At 40.9% G+C, this 20,402-nt stretch overlaps 1 protein-coding gene across 4 annotated transcripts in view; it reads right to left on the bottom strand.

Annotated features, from left to right (window-relative positions):
* Window positions 1-5,730: 5,730 nt before the first annotated feature.
* LOC118361082 (synaptonemal complex protein 2-like) overlaps window positions 5,731-20,402 on the bottom strand; it is a 60,841-nt gene continuing 46,169 nt past the window's right edge. For all 4 annotated transcript variants that reach the window (XM_052482848.1, XM_052482850.1, XM_052482849.1 and 1 more), the window contains 9 exons: window positions 15,683-15,811; window positions 15,379-15,537; window positions 14,493-14,668; window positions 12,680-12,774; window positions 12,225-12,324; window positions 11,843-11,901; window positions 7,529-7,607; window positions 7,080-7,136; window positions 5,731-6,167 (listed from right to left, as the gene is read on the bottom strand). In XM_052482848.1, coding sequence (XP_052338808.1) covers window positions 6,096-6,167; window positions 7,080-7,136; window positions 7,529-7,607; window positions 11,843-11,901; window positions 12,225-12,324; window positions 12,680-12,774; window positions 14,493-14,668; window positions 15,379-15,537; window positions 15,683-15,811 — 926 coding nt within the window. In that variant the 3' untranslated portion in view covers window positions 5,731-6,095. The remainder of the gene's footprint in view (window positions 6,168-7,079; window positions 7,137-7,528; window positions 7,608-11,842; window positions 11,902-12,224; window positions 12,325-12,679; window positions 12,775-14,492; window positions 14,669-15,378; window positions 15,538-15,682; window positions 15,812-20,402) is intronic.

Below are 20,402 nucleotides of genomic sequence, written 5' to 3'. Positions count from 1 at the left end.
GCTTCTGGACATCTGAACTGCGATTGCTCACCTCAAACTGGACGAAGTGTTCTTCAATGAGTCGGACGGGAGGGATATAATACAGAAACCCGACCAGGCCCAGATCCCCGTTATTCGTAGGAGAAGGAAGAAGAGTAGGAGAAGATTTCGCAGAGAGCGATCAGTGCCTTGTGAGGATCAGGCGACGAGTGGCTAATCTGCCCTTGCCTTCCGTCCTGCTAGCTAACGTTCAATCACTGGAAAATAAATGGGACGAACGGACACATTGACTATGTACCAGTACCACCTGTATATAGCCTGTATCATTTGTTATTCTCATCTCATTTAAAAAATATATATTTTCTTAACACTGAATTTTTCATTAAAAACTTCTTAGGGCTGCAATCCCGTTAACGGGATCGATATGACAACAGCCAGTGAAAACAGATCTCATAATAAAATTCCTTAAGCATACAAGTATTTTATACAATTTTAAAGGTAATCTAGTTGTTAATCCCACAAGTGTCCGATTTCATATTGGCTTTACAGCGAAAGCACCACAAAATATTATGTTAGGTCAGAGCCAAGCCACAAAAAACACAGCCATTTTTCCAGCCAAAGAGAGGAGTCACAAAAAGCACAAATAGAGAAAATGAATCACTAACCTTTTGATCTTCATCAGATGACACTCATGGGACTTCATGTTACACAATACATGTATGTTTTGTTTGGTAAAGTTGATATTTATATAAAATATCTCAGTATACATTGGGCGCGTTATGTTCAGTATTTCCAAAAACATCGGGTGAATTTGCAGAGCGCAACAACAATTTACAGAAATACTCATAAACGTTGATGAAAATACAAGTGTTCTACATGGAATTAAAGATATACTTCTCTTTAATGCAACCTCTGTGTCAGATTTCAAAAAAGCTTTACTGAAAAAGCAAACCATGCTATAATCTGAGAACAGCGCTCAGAGAACAAATACATATATCCGCCATGTTGGAGTCAACAGAAGTCAGAAATAGCATAAATATTCACTTAACATTTGATCTTCATCAGAATGGAATCCTAGGTCCACAAATGTTTGATTTATTCGATAATGTGCATAATTTGTCCAAATAGCTTCTTTTGTTGGCGCGTTTGGTAGACATCAAAACTCACGAAGCGCGTTCAGTAGTTGCAGACAATGTCAAAAAGTTCCGTTTGACAGTGATGAGGGGTGGTCGTTTGACTGCGGCTCCGTGGCGGATACAGGCAATGAGGCAGTGATCGCTGAGATCCTGGTTGAAGACAGCGGAGGTGTATTTGGAGGGCCAGTTGGTCAGGATGACGTCTATGAGGGTACCCTTGTTTACTGAGTTAGGGTTGTACCTGGTGGGTTCCTTGATGATTTGTGTGAGATTGAGGGCATCTAGCTTAGATTGTAGGACTGCCGGGGTGTTAAGCATATCCCAGTTTAGGTTGCCTAACAGAACAAACTCTGAAGCTAGATTGGGGGCGATCAATTCACAAATGGTGTCCAGGGCACAGCTGGGAGCTGAGGGGGGTCGGTAGCAGGCGGCAACAGTGAGAGACTTATTTCTGGAGAGTAATTTTCAAAATTAGTAGTTCGAACTGTTTGGGTATGGACCTGGAAAGTATGACATTACTTTGCAGGCCATCTCTGCAGTAGACTGCAACTCCTCCCCCTTTGGCAGTTCTATCTTGACGGAAGATGTTATAGTTGGGAATGGAAATCTCTGAATTTTTGGTGGCCTTCCTGAGCCAGGATTCAGACACGGCAAGGACATCAGGGTTAGCAGAGTGTGCTAGAGCAGTGAGTAAAACAAACTTAGGGAGGAGGCTTCTGATGTTGACATGCCTGAAACCAAGGCTTTTTCGATCACAGAAGTCAACAAATGAGGGTGCCTGGGGACCTGCAGGGCCTGGGTTTACCTCCACATCACCCGCGGAGCAGAGAAGGAGTAGTATGAGGGTGCGGCTGAAGGCTATCAAAACTGGTCGCCTAGAGCGTTGGGGACAGAGAATAAGAGGAGCAGGTTTCTGGGCATGGTAGAATATATTCAGGGCATAATGCGCAGACAGGGGTATGGTGGGGTGCGGGTACACCGGAGGTAAGCCCAGGCACTGGGTGATGATGAGAGAGGTTGTATCTCTGGACATGCTGGTTGTAATGGGTGAGGTCACCGCATGTGTGGGAGGTGGGACGAAGGAGGTAACAGGGGTATGAAGAGTGGAACTAGGGGCTCCATTGTGAACTAAAACAATGATCACTAACCTGAACAACAGTATACAAGGCATATTGACATATGAGACATACAGCGAGGCATACAGTAATCACTTCACTGTACACCTGTTGTATTCAGCGCATGTGACAAATACAATTTGATTTGATATGCAATTTATATTTTCCCAAGGACAGAGGAAGTAAGTATTTGACAGCTATTGAAGCCCCCATGCAGTCTTTGTTATTTTATTTTTTAAATCATCACTGTATGTCTAATAAATCACTGTTTTATATAATGAAAATAAATAATCAAAACAAATATTTGAGTAATTTCCCTGAGACTCCTTTGGCTCTTGAAATGCTCAGTCTGATCATGTGCGTATTAGGAAACACATTTTAAGATATTTACATACACAGCCCTGATTGGCTGATAGGATGGTCTAGAGCCCACCCCCTTACACAAATGAACAGTCATTGGTCTATTATAATCAGATCACATTGTTGTGACACCATGTGGGCCAAAAATTCCATACCACCTGAACATTATAATTTTCTCAATTTCAGTGTTATTTTGACCTTATAGTAGGGCCGGAACGATACCAGTATCGCGATACTCGTTTGTATCGTGTCAAGGAAACAAAACACTTAGCGGATTTAACTTCTTTAGGAAAACAGCCCTGATGTTGGAAACAAACATTATGTTGTCATCCAGAGTCACATTTATTTATTTTGCTAGCAATAGCACACTATTTTACATACAGCAGATTTTTTTTTTTTTTGGCACTGTAGCTCGATTAATTAATAGATTCATAGAATGGAGTTAGAAGGGTGAACTCCTACTTTGAAAGGACAGAAAGTGTTGGCTGTGCACTTAACCAATGACATGTATTCCACATTTAACCCCACCCACGTGACAATCTAAATATCAAGTTGTTTTTGGGGTTTTATACAGAAACAAAAAACAAGCCTTTAATATTTCAATTAAAAAATGAATAAAGAAGCTGTTTTCATGTTCCGATTGCTCCATTTTAATTTGGAAAACAAAATCTAAATTTACATGAACCGTAATCTTACCTCAGGAATCTTGACAATGTTGTCCACGACATAGGCTAATTATCTTGACTACCGTAACAGACACAAATGTTTTGTTAATTCTCCAGATCAACATGAATTCCCGCACTTTGGTTGCTGTTCAATCGTGTGCAGTATCACACCTGCTGCTCTTGACTGTCATTCAGAAAATCCTTTCTCCACGTAACTAAATAGCTAAACATCTAATGCGCATCAAACAACTATTATGCATTATTTGATTCATCTGGTTAAAGTTGGTCTTTCTGTTAGAAGCATTAGATTTTGCAATCCATACATTTGGGATATGTGTGCCCATAAACTGTTTTCACACCGTAACATAGGGAGATACGAAACATTACGAGGTTAGTGCACTTCCAAGATCTCCATACAAGAGTCCAACAGCAATATTCAGTTATTTTACAGGATCAAATTCAATGTGTAAATTAAATTGATAAATGCTTAGTATATGATATGACAAACAGCAGTATCATAAATCTAAGTAAAGAAAGGTAGTGTTTTATGAAGACTCCAAGCATGAGAAAGGGTTTAAACATGGGTGATTCAACTCATTAATTATGTTGAATGTATCTATGTCCCCTCTTTTATATCCTAAATGTATTCACATGAAAAAAAGGCTAATTATTATTAATGACTTTAACAGCTCCAAACAGATGTTCACTACAAGAAATTCTCACTGGTACCCTAGTTTATAGAAATACCCATAAGCTGAATCAGGTTAGTTACAACTGTGGTTGGGTAGCTCTCCAGGAACAGGTTTGGTGAGCCCTAACATACAGCGCATTCGGAAAGTATTCAGACCACTTGAATTTTTCCACATTGTTACAGCCTTATTCTAAAATGGATTAAATGTTTGTTTTCCCTCATCAATCTACACACAATACCTCAGTGACAAAGCAAAAACAGGCTTTTAGACATGTTTGAAAATGTATAAAAAAAACTGAAATATCACATTTACATAAGTATTCAGACCCTTTACTCAGTACTTTGTTGAAGCACCTTTGGCAACGATTACAGCCTTGCGTCTTCTTGGATATGACGTTACAAGCTTGGCACAGTTGTATTTGGGTAGTTTATCCACTTCTCTGCAGATCTTCTCAAGCTCTGTCAGGTTGGAAGGGGAGGCTCGCTGCACAGCTATTTTCAGGTCTCTCTAGAGATGTTTGATAAAGTTCAAGTCCGGGCTCTGGCTGGGCCACTCAAGGACATTCGGAGACTGTCCCGAAGCCACTCCTGTGTTGTCTTGGCTGTGTGCTTAGGGTCGTTGTCATGTTGGAAGGTGAATTTACGCCCCAGTCTGAGGTCCTGAGCACTCTGGTGCAGGTTTTCATCAAGTATCTCTCTGTGCTCTGCTCTGTTAATCTTTCCCTTAATCCTGACTAGTCTCCAAGTCCCTGCCGCTGAAAAACATCCCCACAGCACGAAGCTGCCCCCACCATGCTTCGACGTAGGGATGGTGCAAGGTTTCCTCCAGACATGAAAATCGGCGACCTTGGTTTCATCAGACCAGAGAATCTTGTTTCTCATGGTCTGAGAGTACTTTAAGTGCATTTTTGGCAAATTCCAAGTGGGCTGTCATGTCTTTTACCGCCTGGCCAGTCTACCATGAAGGACTGATTTGTTGGGAGTGCTGCAGAAATGGTTGTCCTTCTGGAAGGTTCTTACATATCCACAGAGGAACTCTGGAGCTCTGTCCGAGTGACCATTGGTTCTTGGTCACCTCCCTGAACCAAGGCCCTTCTCCCCCGCTCAGTTTGGCCGGGCGGCCAGCTCTAGGAAGTCTTGGTGGTTCCAAACATTTTCCATTTAAGAATGATGGAGGCCACTGTGTTCTTGGGGACCTTCAATGCTGCATAATTCTTGCCTCGGAGATCTACGGCCAATTAATTTGAGCTCGTGGCTTCGATTTTGCTCTGACATGCACTCCCAACTGTGGAACCTTATATAGACAGGTGTGTGCCTTTACAAATCATGTCCAATCAATTGAATTTACCACAGGTGGACTCCAATCAAGTTGTAGAAACATCTCAAGGATGATCAATAGAAACAGGATGCACCTGAGCTCAATTTCGAGTCTCATAGCAAAGAGTTTTAGTGCTTATGTAAATGAGGTATCTGTTTTTTTATTTGTAATGTGCAAAAAAATCTAAAAATAAGTTTTTGCTTTGTCATTATGGGCGATTGTGTGTAGATTGGGGACTTTTTAATTTGATTTAATCAATTTTAGAATAAGGCTGTAACGTAACAAAATTTGGAAAAAGTCAAGGGGTCTGATTACTTTCCAAATGCACTGTAAAGCATAATAGCTGATTCTGAAATTGATATTTGTGCATAAGAATAACTTGAATATGTTGACATACTGCTTTCATCTTTCCATGCCAAGTAAGGTACATTATGGTTTCTCTGAATACACGTTTTTGTTTTAAAAAGTTTAATAAACTTAGGCAACCTTAACAGCAAACAAATAGCAGGCAACCGTGTACAGATAAAATGCCATTCAAACAATGTTCACAGAAATGCATTATTTATATTGAAAATACTACTCTTATGGAGAGACAGTTAAAACTATAAAGTTATTAGTGTCAAACATCACTGCAAAAATACAAAAATGATCTGATAAAAAAATATGTTAATATAAATTCACATTTGATAATTTTTTAAATAAGGCATGTATATATATTTCTTTAACTTATGCTTAATATATTCAATTTGATTACAGCTAACGTAGAATGACGGGCAAACGTCACAGAACACAAACATATCTTATAAATGTGCAGAGGTACTTGATTTGGGTTTAAAATCTTGGTCCCTCTGGCAGGAAAAGAGCCTGTAGTCCTCTCCTCACACTCATTATCTCCTCGTCTTGCTGAGGAGAGACACACAAAAACACAGCCCTCAAATACACTTGCAACACCTCAGGGGATGCAGTCTCAGTCTGCACTTATAAAGCTAGCACTTGAGTAGGACTTTCAAAAGAGGGACCTCTTTAATATCCAATAAATCTAAGCCGGGGGGGGGGTTCTACTAAACTATATGTAATTGAAGGACATAATTTAGCTAATTGATTTTTAATTCTAAGACCCCTAGAAGTATATAAAAAAGTATATTTTATTTTAAAAAATATTTTTGGCCTTACTGCTATTAGCCCATACAAACGGATTGAATAACAGATTGTCCCCCCCAAAAAATCTGAAGGAAGTTTGTTCTGAAGTGTATATATAATTTATTTTTATTTTTTTTACATGTATTTAACCCCTTATTTGTGACACTAAACAGTCTCCAGATTTTCTTTCATTCATTTTTTCAACTGGTGCCGGGTAACCTTCAGACGAGTCTTGTGAGGCCTGTGGGCATCCTAGAGCAAAACAATCGACGTGTTCGTGAGAGTCTCACCTTTCCACATAGGGGTCACATTAGTGTGTAACCCAAACTGTTTGGACGCTACAGACAGAAGTTTTAAACCCAAATCAAGTACCAGCTGTACCGACTTCAGACGAGTCCCAAGACTCTTGTGGGGGTCGTAAGAGCCTCATCTTTCCATAGGGGTCATAATAGTTTGTGGGCTGAACCTGTTCGGACACTACAGAAAATTTTAGGGATGTCTCATGGTCTGACAAACATGTTGTGAACTGAGATGCATCCATTACAAAAAAAACATATCTCTGGCTTAAACGGACAGATTTTTTTTTAGGGGGATTTAATGCCGTACGGTGGAAAGAGACATGGGTCTAATTGTTTTTTAGTGCCTTGCCTAGTCACAACTGTCATTTCCACTCACCATTTCCTTGAAGAGTCTGTCCTGAACTGACTTCATGTCTTTCCTCATCAGGCACATCTGAAAACAGTGGGTGACAACAAATATTTGTTAAGGTTTGAACTCTTCACAGTCGCACACGGCAGAGAAAATGGGGATAAGCATAATGCCCTACTGCACAACACAGGACTGAAATCCTATTGCTTAAAACTGAGCTCAGATGAGCTGAGTTTCTGGTAAAAAACAACATTGTAACAGGTACGCCTGTGAGACATAAGGAATGCATGTTGATCAAAACACAAGGTGACATGTACTTTAGATTTAGTGGGTCGGCTGTTCCTCTTTCCCTATTCTCTGTACTTGTGCTGTATGGAATTGTTGTGTTTATGATCAACATAGTGGGCTACAGTTTATATGAAGCGGGAGGCTACAGTGTAGATGAAGTCTAGCGCTAAAGTTTGGATGATCCACACCTGAGAGGTGAAGATTCTCTCCTCGTACTCCAGGCTGTGACACACATCGGTCTGGAAGGTACTCTTGAGGCTCTGCAGTCTGAGGAGGGCAAAGAACGAAAAGGTGAAGAAGAGCACACGAAAGAGCAAATGAGCCATGGGTGAGAGAGAGCGTGCGAGCGGGAGAGAGAGGGAGGGGAAAATGAAATATAAAAATACTAAACCTTTACCACTATCACATTTGTGTGTTTTTGTTGTATTGTAAATAAAAAAACACCAGTTGTTCATAAATAATAAAAAACAATGAGGGACATGAATGTATCAGGGACATGACCTCACAATGGTGTTGCATTGTTTATAGAGAAGTCAGGTTAGAACTAGGACAATAAACTGAAAATGATTGACACTGACCATATCGATCACTTATTGCAGGAATTTTGCTGATATCGTTCATTACGATAAGTAGCATATACTAGAGAACTGTAAAGTTTGAAATGAAATAAGTTTGATAATATGGGGCGATTGTTACAACCATCAAACTTGTAAATCATATCAAATTGCACTTGTCACATGCACCGAATACAACAACCTCACCGGGAAATGCTTATTTACAAGCCCTTAACCAACAATGCAGTTCAAGAAAAAGAGTTAAGAACATATTTACTGAATAAACTAAAGTAAAAAAATAATCAAAAAAAGTAACAAGAAAATTACATAACAATGAGGCTATATACAGGGGGTAAAGGTTAGTCGAGGTCATTTGTAAAGTGACTATGGATAGATAATAAACAGAGTAGCAGCAGTGTAAAAACAAAGGGGGGGTCAATGTAAATGTTCGGGTGGCCATTTGATTAATTGTTCAGCAGCAGTCTTATGGCTTGGGGGTAGAAGCTGTTAAGGAGCCATTTGAACATAGACTTGGCGCTCCGGTACCGCTTGCCATACAGTAGCAGAGAAAAGTCTATGACTTGGGTGACTGGAGTCTGACAATTTTTGGGGCCTTCCTCTGACACTGCCTAGTATGTAAGTCCTGGATGCCAGGAAGCTTGGCCCCAGTGATGTTCTGGGCCGTACGCCCTACCCTCTGTAGCGCATTACGGTTAGATGCTGTGCAGTTGCCATACCAGGCGATGATGCAACCGGTCAGGATGATCCTGATAGTGCAGCTGTAGAACCCTTTGACGATCTGGGGACCCGTGCTAAATCTTTCAGTCTCCTGAGGGGGAAAAGGTGTTGTCGTGCCCTCTTCACAACTGTCTTGGTTGATTTGGACCATGATAGTTCATTGGTGATGTGGACACCAAGGAATTTGAAACTCTTGACCCGCTCCACTTCAGCCCTTTCGATGTTAATGGGGGCCTGTTCTGGCTCCACTTCAGCCCTGTCGATGTTAATTGGAGCCTGTTCCGCCCTCCTTTTCCTATAGTCCACGATCAGCTCCTTTAGTCTTGCTCACATTGAGGGAGAGGTTGTTGTCCTGGCACCACACTGCCAGGTCTCTGACCTCCTCCCTATAGGCTGTCTCATCGTTGTCGGTGATCAGGCCTACCACTGTTGTCGTCAGCAAACTTAATGATGGTGTTGGAGTCATGCTTGGCCACTCAGTCATGGGTGAACAGGTAGTGCAGGAGGGTGACTAAGCCAGACTACGGTTTGCAACTACACATGGGGACAAAGATTGGACTTTTTGGAGAAATGTCCTCTGGTCTGATGAAACAAAAATAGAACTGTTTGGCTATAATGACCAATGTTATGTTTAGAGGAAAAGGGGAACACTTGCAAGCTGAAGAACACCATCCCAAGCACGGGGCAGTATCATGTTGCTTTGCTGCAGGAGGGACTGGTGCACTTCACAAAATAGATGGCTTCATGAGGAAAGGAAAATTTTGGTGGATATATTGAAGCAACATCTCAAGACATCAGTCAGGAAGTTAAAGCTTGGTCGCAAATGGGTCTTCCAAATGGACAATGACCCCAAGCATACTTCCAAAGTTGTGGAAAAACGGCTTAAGGACAACAAAGTCAAGGTATTGGAGTGGCCATCACAAATCCCTGACCTCAATCCCATAGAAAAATTGTGGGCAGAACTGAAAACGCGTGTGCGAGCAAGGAGGCCTACAAACCTGACTCAGCTACACCAGCTCTGTCAGGAGGAATGGGCCAAAATTCACCCAACTTATTGTGGGAAGCTTGTGGAAGGCTCCCTGAAATGTTTGACCCAAGTTAAACAATTTAAAGGCAATGCTACCAAATACTAATTGAGTGCATGTAAACTGACCCACTGGGAATGTGATGAAAGAAATAAAAGCTAAAATAAATAATTCTCTCTACTATTATTGTGACATTTCACATTCTTAAAATAAAGTGGTGATCCTAACTGACCTAAAACAGGGAATTCTTACTAGGATTAAATGTTAGGAATTGTGAAAAACTGAGTTTAAATGTATTTGGGTAAGGTGTATGTAAACTTCTGACTTCAACTGTAAATACACCCTTATTCAGTACCAGTCAAAAGTGTAGACACACCTACTCATTCCAGGGTTTTTCTTTATTTTTTAAAACAATTTTCTACATTGTATAATAAATACAAAATTACATCAAAATTATGAAATAACACATATGGAATAATGTAGTAACCAAAAGTGTTAAACAAATCAAAATATATTCAGAATATATATATTCTTCTTGCCTTGATGACAGCTTTGCAAACTCTTGGCATTCTCTCAACCAGCTTCATGAGGTAGTCTCCTGGAATGCATATCATTTAACAGTAGTGCCTTCTTAAAAGTTATCTGTGGAATTTCTTTCCTTCTTAATGCATTTGAGCCAATCAGTTGCAATGTGACAAGGTAGGGGTGGTATACAGAAGACAGCCCTATTTGGTAAAAGACCAAGTCCGTAATATGGCAAGAACAGCAGTCCATCATAACTTTAAGACATGAGGATCAGTCAATCTGGAAAATTTCAAGAACTTTTAAAGTTTCTTCAAGTGCAGTCACTAAAACCATCAAGTGCTATGATGAACCTGGCTCTCATGAGGACCGCCACATGAGAGCTGCAGAGGATAAGTTAGAGTTAGAGTTAATTGTACCTCAGATTGCAGCCCAAATAAATGCTTCACAGAGTTCATGTAACAGACACATCTCAACATTAACTGTTCAGAGGAGACTGCTTGAATAAGACCTTCATGGTCAAATTGCTGCAAAGAAACCACTACTAAAGGACATCAATAAGAAGAGACTTGCTTGGGCCAAGAAACACGAGCAATGGACATTAGACCTGTGAAAATGTGTCCTTTGGTCTGATGAGTCCAAATTTGAGATTTTTGGTTCCAACCTCCATGTCTTTGTGAAACACAAAGTAGGTGACGGATGATCTCCGCATGTGTTGTTCCAACTGTGAAGCATGGAGTGGGAGGTATGATGGTGCTTTGCTGGTGACATTGTGATTTATTTTGAATTCAAGGCAAACTTAATGAGCACCACTACCACAGCATTCTGCAGCGATAAGCCATCTCATCTGGTTTGCGCTTAGTGGAACTATCATTTGTTTATCAACAGGACAATGACTCAACACACCTCCATGCTGTGTAAGGGCTATTTGATCAAGAAGGAGAGTGATGGAGTGTGACATCAGATGACCTGGCCTCCACAATCACCCGACCTCAACCCAATTGAGTTGGACCGCAGAGTGAAGGAAAATCAGCCAAAAAGTGCTCAGCATATGTGAGAACTCCTTCAAGACAATTGGAAAAGTATTCCAGGTGAAGCTGGTTGAGAGAATGACAAGTGTGTGTAAAAATGTCATCAAGGCAAAGGGTGGCTACTTTGAAGAATCTCAAATATAAAATATATTTTGATTTGTTTAACACTTTTTTTGGTTACTACATGATTCCATATGTGTTATTCATAGTTTCGATGTCTTCACTATTACTCTACAACGAAGAAAATTGCAATTAGCACCATTTTTAAGAACTTTGACCCAGTTTGAGATACTTTTGTTTAGTTCTAAACAGTCAGGTGAATAGTCATGCTATGACCACATCCCGGAGAAACAAATAACTCAGTTCTTTTGAGACAGAGATCCGGCCTCATTCACAACAGAGATACTTGTATTTTTGGTCACAGTTAATTTCACCCAGGTTAAAAAAATGATACAATGTGTTATGTGGTCCATACACACACACACACACACACACACACACACACACACACACACACACACACACACACACACACACACACACACACACACACACACACACACACACACACACACACACACACACACACACACACACACACACACACACACACACACTTTCTAGTCACACACCTTCTAGTCTCTTTCTCCTGGTAGGAATGGAAAGCCACAGACTGCTTCCTCCAGTATGTCTAAGGAGAGAGAAGTGAACTGATAATACTGATTAAATCAACATACAGTCAACTAAAGCATGGGAGGATTTCCCATAGACAATCCAAACCTGAAAGGGTTGGAATACCGGTATACTGCATTGTCAGGGAGGCCTCTTACTATTAAATACTGTTAATGTAGGAGTATAACAATGTTAAATTTGTTGTGCTAGGTTGATTTACCATTTTAAAAGGAACTCAGATATCCATATTATAAGGGCCCTGGTCAGTTTCCACCACATACATGCGACCAACTGAGCGTCTGCTAAATGACCACAATGTGAATGTAATGTAAGTAATCCTACAGTCAGTTCCTTCTCCATGTTCTTTAGAGTGGATTCGTCCTCCTCCAAGTTGTTGATCTCCTTCAGCAGAACACCCCTGACCTGTTCCAGCTTCTGAGACCTACACACAGACAGGGGGAAGAGGAAGGGGAGAGATATTGAGGAGACCAAGAGAGATTGCATGTCCACAATCTGTCAGAGATTGACATATTCTTGTATACTACACAATGCAATTTTTATTGGTCGATTATACAGAGACAATGGACATTTGGTAATTTTTGCTGTCACAGTATCCAGCCCCACCACACACAACAGGCTGGGAGCAGCACAGGATCAGCCGCAGAGCAGCGCCCCTGGGGCAGGTAAAGGGTTAAAGGTGCCTTGCTCAAGGTTACATAGGCAGTCAGTGGCACCTGAGATACTGATGTCAGCAAGCCTGCTGTTGCCAGTTCACTATTTAGTGTACACTTACTGACCTGTAGTTTTTAACTCTCATGCTGATGGAAGAGACGTGCTGCTGGACGGTCTTCAGAGACTGCTTGGTGTACAGCTCCATACGTCTGGAGCGATTCTGACGCACGTAACAGAGGTAAGTAGAACATATTTAGGGTCTCCCATAGAATACAAAATCCTATTCACAAAGGCCAAATCACCTTTAAGTGACATCAAACCAAATATGGAGATTTTGAAAAGGCCAGGAAATTTCAACAACTGAACACACTTCCATTGATTGTTAGCTAGTGGTGGCTAAAGTTAGCTGAAGATTGTAGTGGCTGGATTACAGTTTCTCCTGCCTCAGAGACTACTTTCAAGGTAAGGAATAATCTAACATTAAGTTGTGAAATCCTGGATTTCCCCTTTAAAGGCCTACGGAACTTTTGCAGGGGAGCTACACCGGGGCATCAACAAAACAGTACGTTTTTAAAAAGGCAGTGGCTGCGGATCCTGACTTTTTCCTCCGGAGTAAAGATCCCGATGCTTCTGTGCATATCACGTTCTGACCATGTGTTTCCTTACCTCTACTTCATGCACACATTTCTCACTCTCAAACGTGAATGACAATTCTTCAAGTTTTACCTGTGAAACGTTCATGAAGCATCTGCATACCAACCATTTGATCTCAATCAGTTTATGGGGATATGCATTTAGATCTCCTTGAGTTATACAATGTTGTTTCGAAAGTAGCCTACAGCAATGTTTCCTCTGAAAACTTTTGTAGCAGAGGGGGAAAAGGTCTCGGAGGGGGATGGTTGGAGGGGGTCCCTCCTCACCTTGTTTTGGGGGCCTGTGGTCCACCCTGGATCATTTTTTATGTAGACGGTCTGAGAAGCTCAGTTCCAGTTACTTTTTAAAAGGACTTTCTCATCCAAAATGAATTAAAATAAAATGATGCCGACACAATTTCCACAATTAGCTGTGTTGTCAAGTGTTGTTGCCATGCTATGTTGTTGTCTTAGGTCTCTCTTTATGTAGTGTTGTGTTTTGTCTAATATATATATATATTTTTTATCCCAGCCTCCGTCCTCACAGGAGGCCTTTTGCCTTTTGGTAGGCCGTCAGTGTAAATAAGAATTTGTTCTTAACTGACTTGCCAAGTTAAATAAAATAAAACATTTAAAAGCCCAAAAACATATTGGTAAAACATTTTGTTAAAATGATTCCTTAGCTAGATCCCAAATGTGATCCTTTAGAGGGTCCAATGTAGCCGTTTTAATCCATTTTATTTTATAATTTCTGGGTACAAATTAAGTACCTTACTGTGATTGTTTTCAAATAAGATGGTCAAAAAGAAAGAAAGAAAAAACTTCTTAGCAAAGAGCAATTTCTCAAGCTAAAATGTTGCTAGGACTGTCTGGGAGTGGGTGGAAAACTGAAAATGTGCTGTTATTGGCAGAAAGGTTTATAATTCTATTTCTTATTGATCTATTAATTAATTTACTGCATGCTGATGCCACCATGGAAGGCCAAAACTCCCTCCCAACAAACAGTTCTTACACTAAAAGGGCATTATCATCAATGTCTTGGAGGTGATATTTGTGCATCTGTAACTTTCTCACTCATTATTATTCACAAATCATTCAGGACTATCCGTAATCATAGTAGTATCCACATGAATGTAAAAACATTTAGAAACATATCCCCCTGTGAGTTTGTGTCCAACCAAATAAATAGATATCCTTCCCATTGAAGTCAATGGGTCAGTGATGTGTGGACCAGCAGCCATATTAAGTGTACCCATAGCAGTAAAGCGGGAAATTAAAAAAGCATTCTATTTTCTATGGGTGCAACCTGGAATTTCCTCTGGAGCTCGGAGCTGAACTGGCGACACATGTTGCCCATGTCGTGAGGGGAGCGACCCAGCTCACCCTCCACCTCGGCCTCCATGTCGGCCTCCCAGCTGGATGATGTCACCATGTGGGACGACACCACCCGGCTCAGGTCCCCCTCCGGAGAAACGTCCATGACTAGGGACAACACACAAATGTAGGCATATACAGTTACGAATACACACACATGCAGTCATGAACAAACACATAAAGAGGAATAGTATGCTAACAATAGCACCCACCCCATCTCACACACATATCTACTGGATGTGCAAGTACATCCTTCTCCAAACTGCTCAGAGTTAAAGCTGCAATATGTAACTCTTTGGGCAACCTGATCAAATTCACCTAGAAATCTGAGTTATAGACCTGTCATTCTAATTGAAAGCAAGTCTAAGAAGCAGTATATCTGTCCTACGTGCTCCATTTCTATGCTTCCCATTCTTAAGTTTAGTTTTTGTGTCTTTTACTTTCGGTTTTGTACACCAGTTTCAAACACATGAAAATACAATATTTTTGGTTATTGAAAACATATTTTAGTGGTTTAGATGCTACAATGATTATCTATGCTTGCTTGTTTTGTCACAAACTGAAATTAGCCAAACTATTAGAATTTTAGCAACCAGGAAATGACAGTGCGATTTTTGAATATTGCACCTTGAAGATAAATATAGCTGTTGGTTTGACTAATCATTACTATAACTATGAATTCAAAAGCAGTGCCTTTTGTGAGACCTAGAGTTTGTTCTGGAAAACCATGGGGGCAGGTGGAGCTGTTTGTCCTAAGGTTTTGTAGATCGCCGTACCCATAGAAATGCATCACATTTAAGTGTTCTATTCGGCTGTACCTGTGTCACGAGCGCTCTTGCTGCTCTGGATGTGGTGATATATTTTCGTGGTTGCCAGCGAGGCCCTGTCCTTTGTTCCATTTCCTTTCTTCTCCTCTTCGTCAGAGCTGCTCTGTTCCTCCCATGCCTGGGCCTGAGCGTGGAGGTTGGGCTTGGCTGCTGAAGTGGAGGGAAAGAATTGAATGAAAGAGAAATTAGTTGAATAAAGGGCTATTTTGTGAAGTGAGAACTGGTTCTCCAATTATGTGAACATGAAAACCATATATTGTTGAAAGAATATATATATATTAAATGTCGTTCTCACTGGGTTTAAACAGTTTCCTAGGCCTCATCTTGACCGCCTGCCTCCCTCTTCGTGTGCCGCTCTTTCCCTCCTCCTCCGAGTTACTGGACGAGGGGCGGGAGTTGAGGCGCTTGCGCCCGGTGCAGGGACCTATGAGAGGGGAATCAAACGATTGAACCAGACCAAACCAGTTGAGCCTGACCAATAAACTGGTGAACTGATATTATCTGCCAATTATAATGGTTGCCTGAAGAGGGCGCTCTACGGCTGCTCATAGAACATCATTCAGCCCTAGGTCACGACGTGAGAGGAAGTGGTTTGGGGGAGTGGTTTGACGGTGAGTAGATCTCAACAGCCAGCGACAGCGTACTTGAATAAGTCAATTATCAAAAGTACACTTCACCAACCAAGAACCCCAGGGGTGTAATCATTAGCCAAACAGTTGCAAAACTAAAACGAGAGTTTCTATTGGACAAATGCAGGAAGGTCCTTCCCCGTTTCATTAGGTTTAAGAAACTTTTTTTCAACAGAATAAACATAATGAAGATGCCCCTGTACTCATCACATTTACACTTAATTAACGTTAGCTGGCCAGCAATGTAGTTATGCTCTATCTAGCCAGTAAGATACTGTAGTTAGCCTAGCTCAGGGGCCTCCAACAGGTTGATCACGAGCTACCAGTAGCTCGCAGTGCACCGCCAATAATTTTTGAAAGTACATGCAATTCTATGTTCCACTGCAAACTGTCATAAAGAAATTTCACAAGTATCAGACTGCGCAAGCTCCCAGCTACTATCTTATCCAGTGTTTCCCAAACTTTTTATAGTCCCGTACCCCTTCAAATATTCAACCTCCAGCTGCATACCCCCTTAGCACCAGGGTCAGCGCACTCTCAAATGTTGTTTTTTGCCATCACTGTAAGCCTGCCACACACACACACTATACGATACATTTATTAAACATAAGAATGAGTGTGAGTCTTTGTCACAACCCGGCTCATGGGAAGTGACAAAGAGATCTTATAGGACAAGGGCACAAATAATAATCAACAATTTTGGTTTGAGTTCATTTGCACACACAAAAAATCATACAATGATGGAAAGACCAGTGTGTTGTCCTTGTTAATGCAGACAGAGAAAAGCTCCAACTTGTCCTGCACATTGAATATAGTTGTGGAGAGTCCCTGTAATCCTAGATTCAGATCATTCAGGTGAGAAAAAATATCACCCAGATAGGCCAGTTGTGTGAAAAATTGATCAACATGCGAGCGGTCAGACAAGTGAAAATTATGGTCAGTAAAGAAAACTTTAAGCTCGTCTCTCAATTTAAAAAAACATGTCAATACTTTGCACCTTGATAACCAGCGCACTGCTGTATGTTGTAAAAGCATTACATGGTCGCTGCCCATTCCAATGCATAGTGCAGAAAATACTGAGAGTTCAGGGGCCTTGCTTTAACAAAGTTAACCACTTTCACTGTAGTGTACAGTGAAATGTCTTTCAAGCGGCCAGGCATTCCCTTGGCAGCAAGAGCCTCTCGGTGGATGCTGCAGTGTACCCAAGTGGTATCGGGAGCAAATGCTTGCAAGCGCGTTACCACTACACTATATCTCCCTGTCATGGCTTTTGCGCCATCAATACAAATACCAACACATCTTGAGCACCAAAGTCCATTTGATGTCACAAAGCTGTCCAGTACTTTAAAAATATCCTCTCCTGTTGTAATGGTTTCCAGTGGTTTGCAGAAGAGGATGTCTTTGTTAATTGACCCCTTGCAAGAGCCGAAGAACACCTTTTCTTGCTGCAGGAGGGACTGGTGCACTTCACAAAATAGATGGCTTCATGAGGAAAGGAAAATTATGTTGATATATTGAAGCAACATCTCAAGACATCAGTTAGGAAGTTAAAGCTTGGTTGCAAATGGGTCTTTCAAATGGACAATGACCACAAGCATACTTCCAAATTTGTGGCAAAATGGCTTAAGCACAACAAAGTCAAGGTATTGGAGTGGCCATCACAAAGCCCTGACCTCAATCCCATAGAAAAGTTGTGGGCAGAACTGAAAAAGCGTGTGCGAGCAAGGAGGCCTACAAACTTGACTCAGTTACAAAATTCACCCAACTTATTGTGGGAAACTTGTGGAAGGCTACCCAAAATGTTTGACCCAAGTTACACAATTTAAAGGCAATGCTACCAAATACTAACTAACATTCCCCACTGGGAATGTGATGAAAGAAATAAAAGCTGAAATAAATCAATCTCTCTACAATTATTGTGACATTTCACATTCTTCATTTAAAGTGGTGATCCTAACTGACATAAAATAGGGAATGTTTCCTTGGATTAAATGTCAGGAATTGTGAAAAACTGAGTTTAAAGTTATTTGGCTACGGTGTATGTAAACTTCCGACTTCAACTGTATACCAGGAGCTGTGCCAGGCCAGCCAAGTCTGTTGACTCATCCAGCTGTGACGCATAGAATTCACTGGCTTTTATGCAAAGTAGTAATTATTTCAAAACATCTCCTTCCATGTCACTGATGCGTTGGGAAACAGTGTTGTTTGATGAAGACATTGTCTGTGTAGTTTTTGGGGCCTTTTCCCCCAGCATTGTCCCAGCCATATCCGCGGCAGTAGGAAGAATGAAGTCCTCCACAATAGCATGGGGCTTGCCTGTCCTAGTCACTCGGTAGCACACAATACAAGACGCTTCTAGCCCCTTCTTATTAAATGGTATCTGTTGCCTTTATACATGTCTTACTACTTGAAAGTCGTCTTAATTCTCGCTCAAAAAACTCCTGAACAACTGTTCCTAGGCCGTCATTGAAAATAATAATTTGTTCTTAACTGACTTGCTTAGTTAAATAAAGGTTAAATGGTCCAACGTCCCTGTCTGTTGTTCAGTGCTTTCCCGGGTAAGGGGGCAGTAGCTCTTTGGCTGCATCAGATTCACAACTGTCAGTGTCCATGCTAGCTGAGAGAACAACAAATGTAGATTTACTGACTTGTGGAAGCAGCACATCTAATGCTAGCATCAGTAAATCTACATTTGTTGTTCGCCCAGCCAGCATGGACACTGACATGTCGTTGACAACCAATATGTATGTGTCTCTATTAATTTTTTAACCATTTGTTTCCCGATTCAGGACGCAAGTCATGACTTCACAGGAGAGCCTTTTGAACATACTTTTAAATTAAAAATTAAAAAGTGTTTTTGGCAGAAATGCCTTCTCGAACATGTGAACTTTTATGTGCCTTAATATCAAACTTGTATGTCATCTGTAAATACGAATACATTTGTTAAATTACGAGCCTAGTTGGCTTAGCCACAGAGAAAGACAGCAACCTTCCTGCTAGCGATGATTGGCTGAGATAATCAGTGAGCTGGACATGCCGAGAGATGAGTTTGGATTGGTCTGCAGTTGTTGCATCTTGTGTCTATAAAATGAGCTGCTCGTAATGCGTAGATAAATCCTTTCTACTGCATTTAAAAAAAAGATATACTGTTAGCCATGGAGAACTGCAAATATGTTGCTACTGCTCTCAATAACAATGTTGCCCTGAATTTATCAGGCATTATTGACAAAGGTCACTATGAAAAAGTTGCGATGGACTACTTTCTGGACGACGAATGCTGACTCTCTCTCACTCTGAAAATAACATGTTTTGAAATCAGTGGAACACAACGGGCCAAACAAGTTATGCAAACTAAACGGAAACAACACAGGATGTCTTATAAAAGGGGTTGCAGTCTGCCGTAAAGCTTTCATCCATGTATACAGGTAAGAATCTAACTACAGATTCAGATATTATACGTTTCTAATTTTGTCAGAAAGTTGTTTTCATTGCAAGCTAAAGCTTGCTGTTAGCTAGCCAGCTGGAGATCAATGGCTGGCTTGCTAACTAATAACATTAAACCTAACGTTATTTGGTTAACTTTAGCTTGCTATTCCAATCGGTTTGTATTGCTAGTAACGTTACTCTATGGATTGGGATAATAGTTAATTCATTAGCTAGCTAACGTTAACGTGACATGTCTAAACAAAATATCCAAAGTTAAAGCTTGCTGTTAGCTAGCTAACATTAGTGGAGGTTAGGTGGCTGGCTTGCTAGCTAACATTAACTTGTGTGTGTAACGTTAATTATATTTTCACAGAATGCCATTTTGCATTGCTAGTTATAGCCTGTTAGCTAGCTAACTAGCTAACATTGAACCTATTGGTTAACTTCAGCTAGCTATGACAATTGGTTTGTATTGCTAGTTAAAGCTTGCTGTTAGCTAGCCAGCTGACATTAGATGGCTGGCAAGCTACAGTAGCTAACGTTTACCTGTATGAACCGTGTGTAGTGATGTTATCTCAGAATGCCATTTCGCAACTATTGTATAATAATGCTAAAATATTTGTATCTGGAATCTGTCTTTCAGCATCAATCACTAATCATCATAATCCACCAGTCATACAGTCATCAAAAAGAAAGCTAGCACAAGCAAGCAAAGGCAGCAGCGCAGTCATCAACTACATGCACCATTTCCTCACCAACTACGGAGTTGGGATAATTCGTGTGGACCTGTTTTGTGATAACTGCAGTGGCCAAAACAAGAACAGGTTTGTGCCTGGTGGACCATGCCCAAGCTCCACTACAATCTGGACCTTCACTTCCTGATCACAGGCCAGACCAAGTTTTCCCCCGACTGCTGCTTCGGCCTCATCAAGCAGCGCTTCAGAAAGACCAGAGTGAACA

This window comes from Oncorhynchus keta, chromosome 28 (genome assembly GCF_023373465.1).
Source record: "Oncorhynchus keta strain PuntledgeMale-10-30-2019 chromosome 28, Oket_V2, whole genome shotgun sequence".
Classification (NCBI taxonomy): Eukaryota; Metazoa; Chordata; class Actinopteri; order Salmoniformes; family Salmonidae; genus Oncorhynchus; species Oncorhynchus keta.
This window is presented reverse-complemented; position numbering and strand designations above follow the sequence as displayed.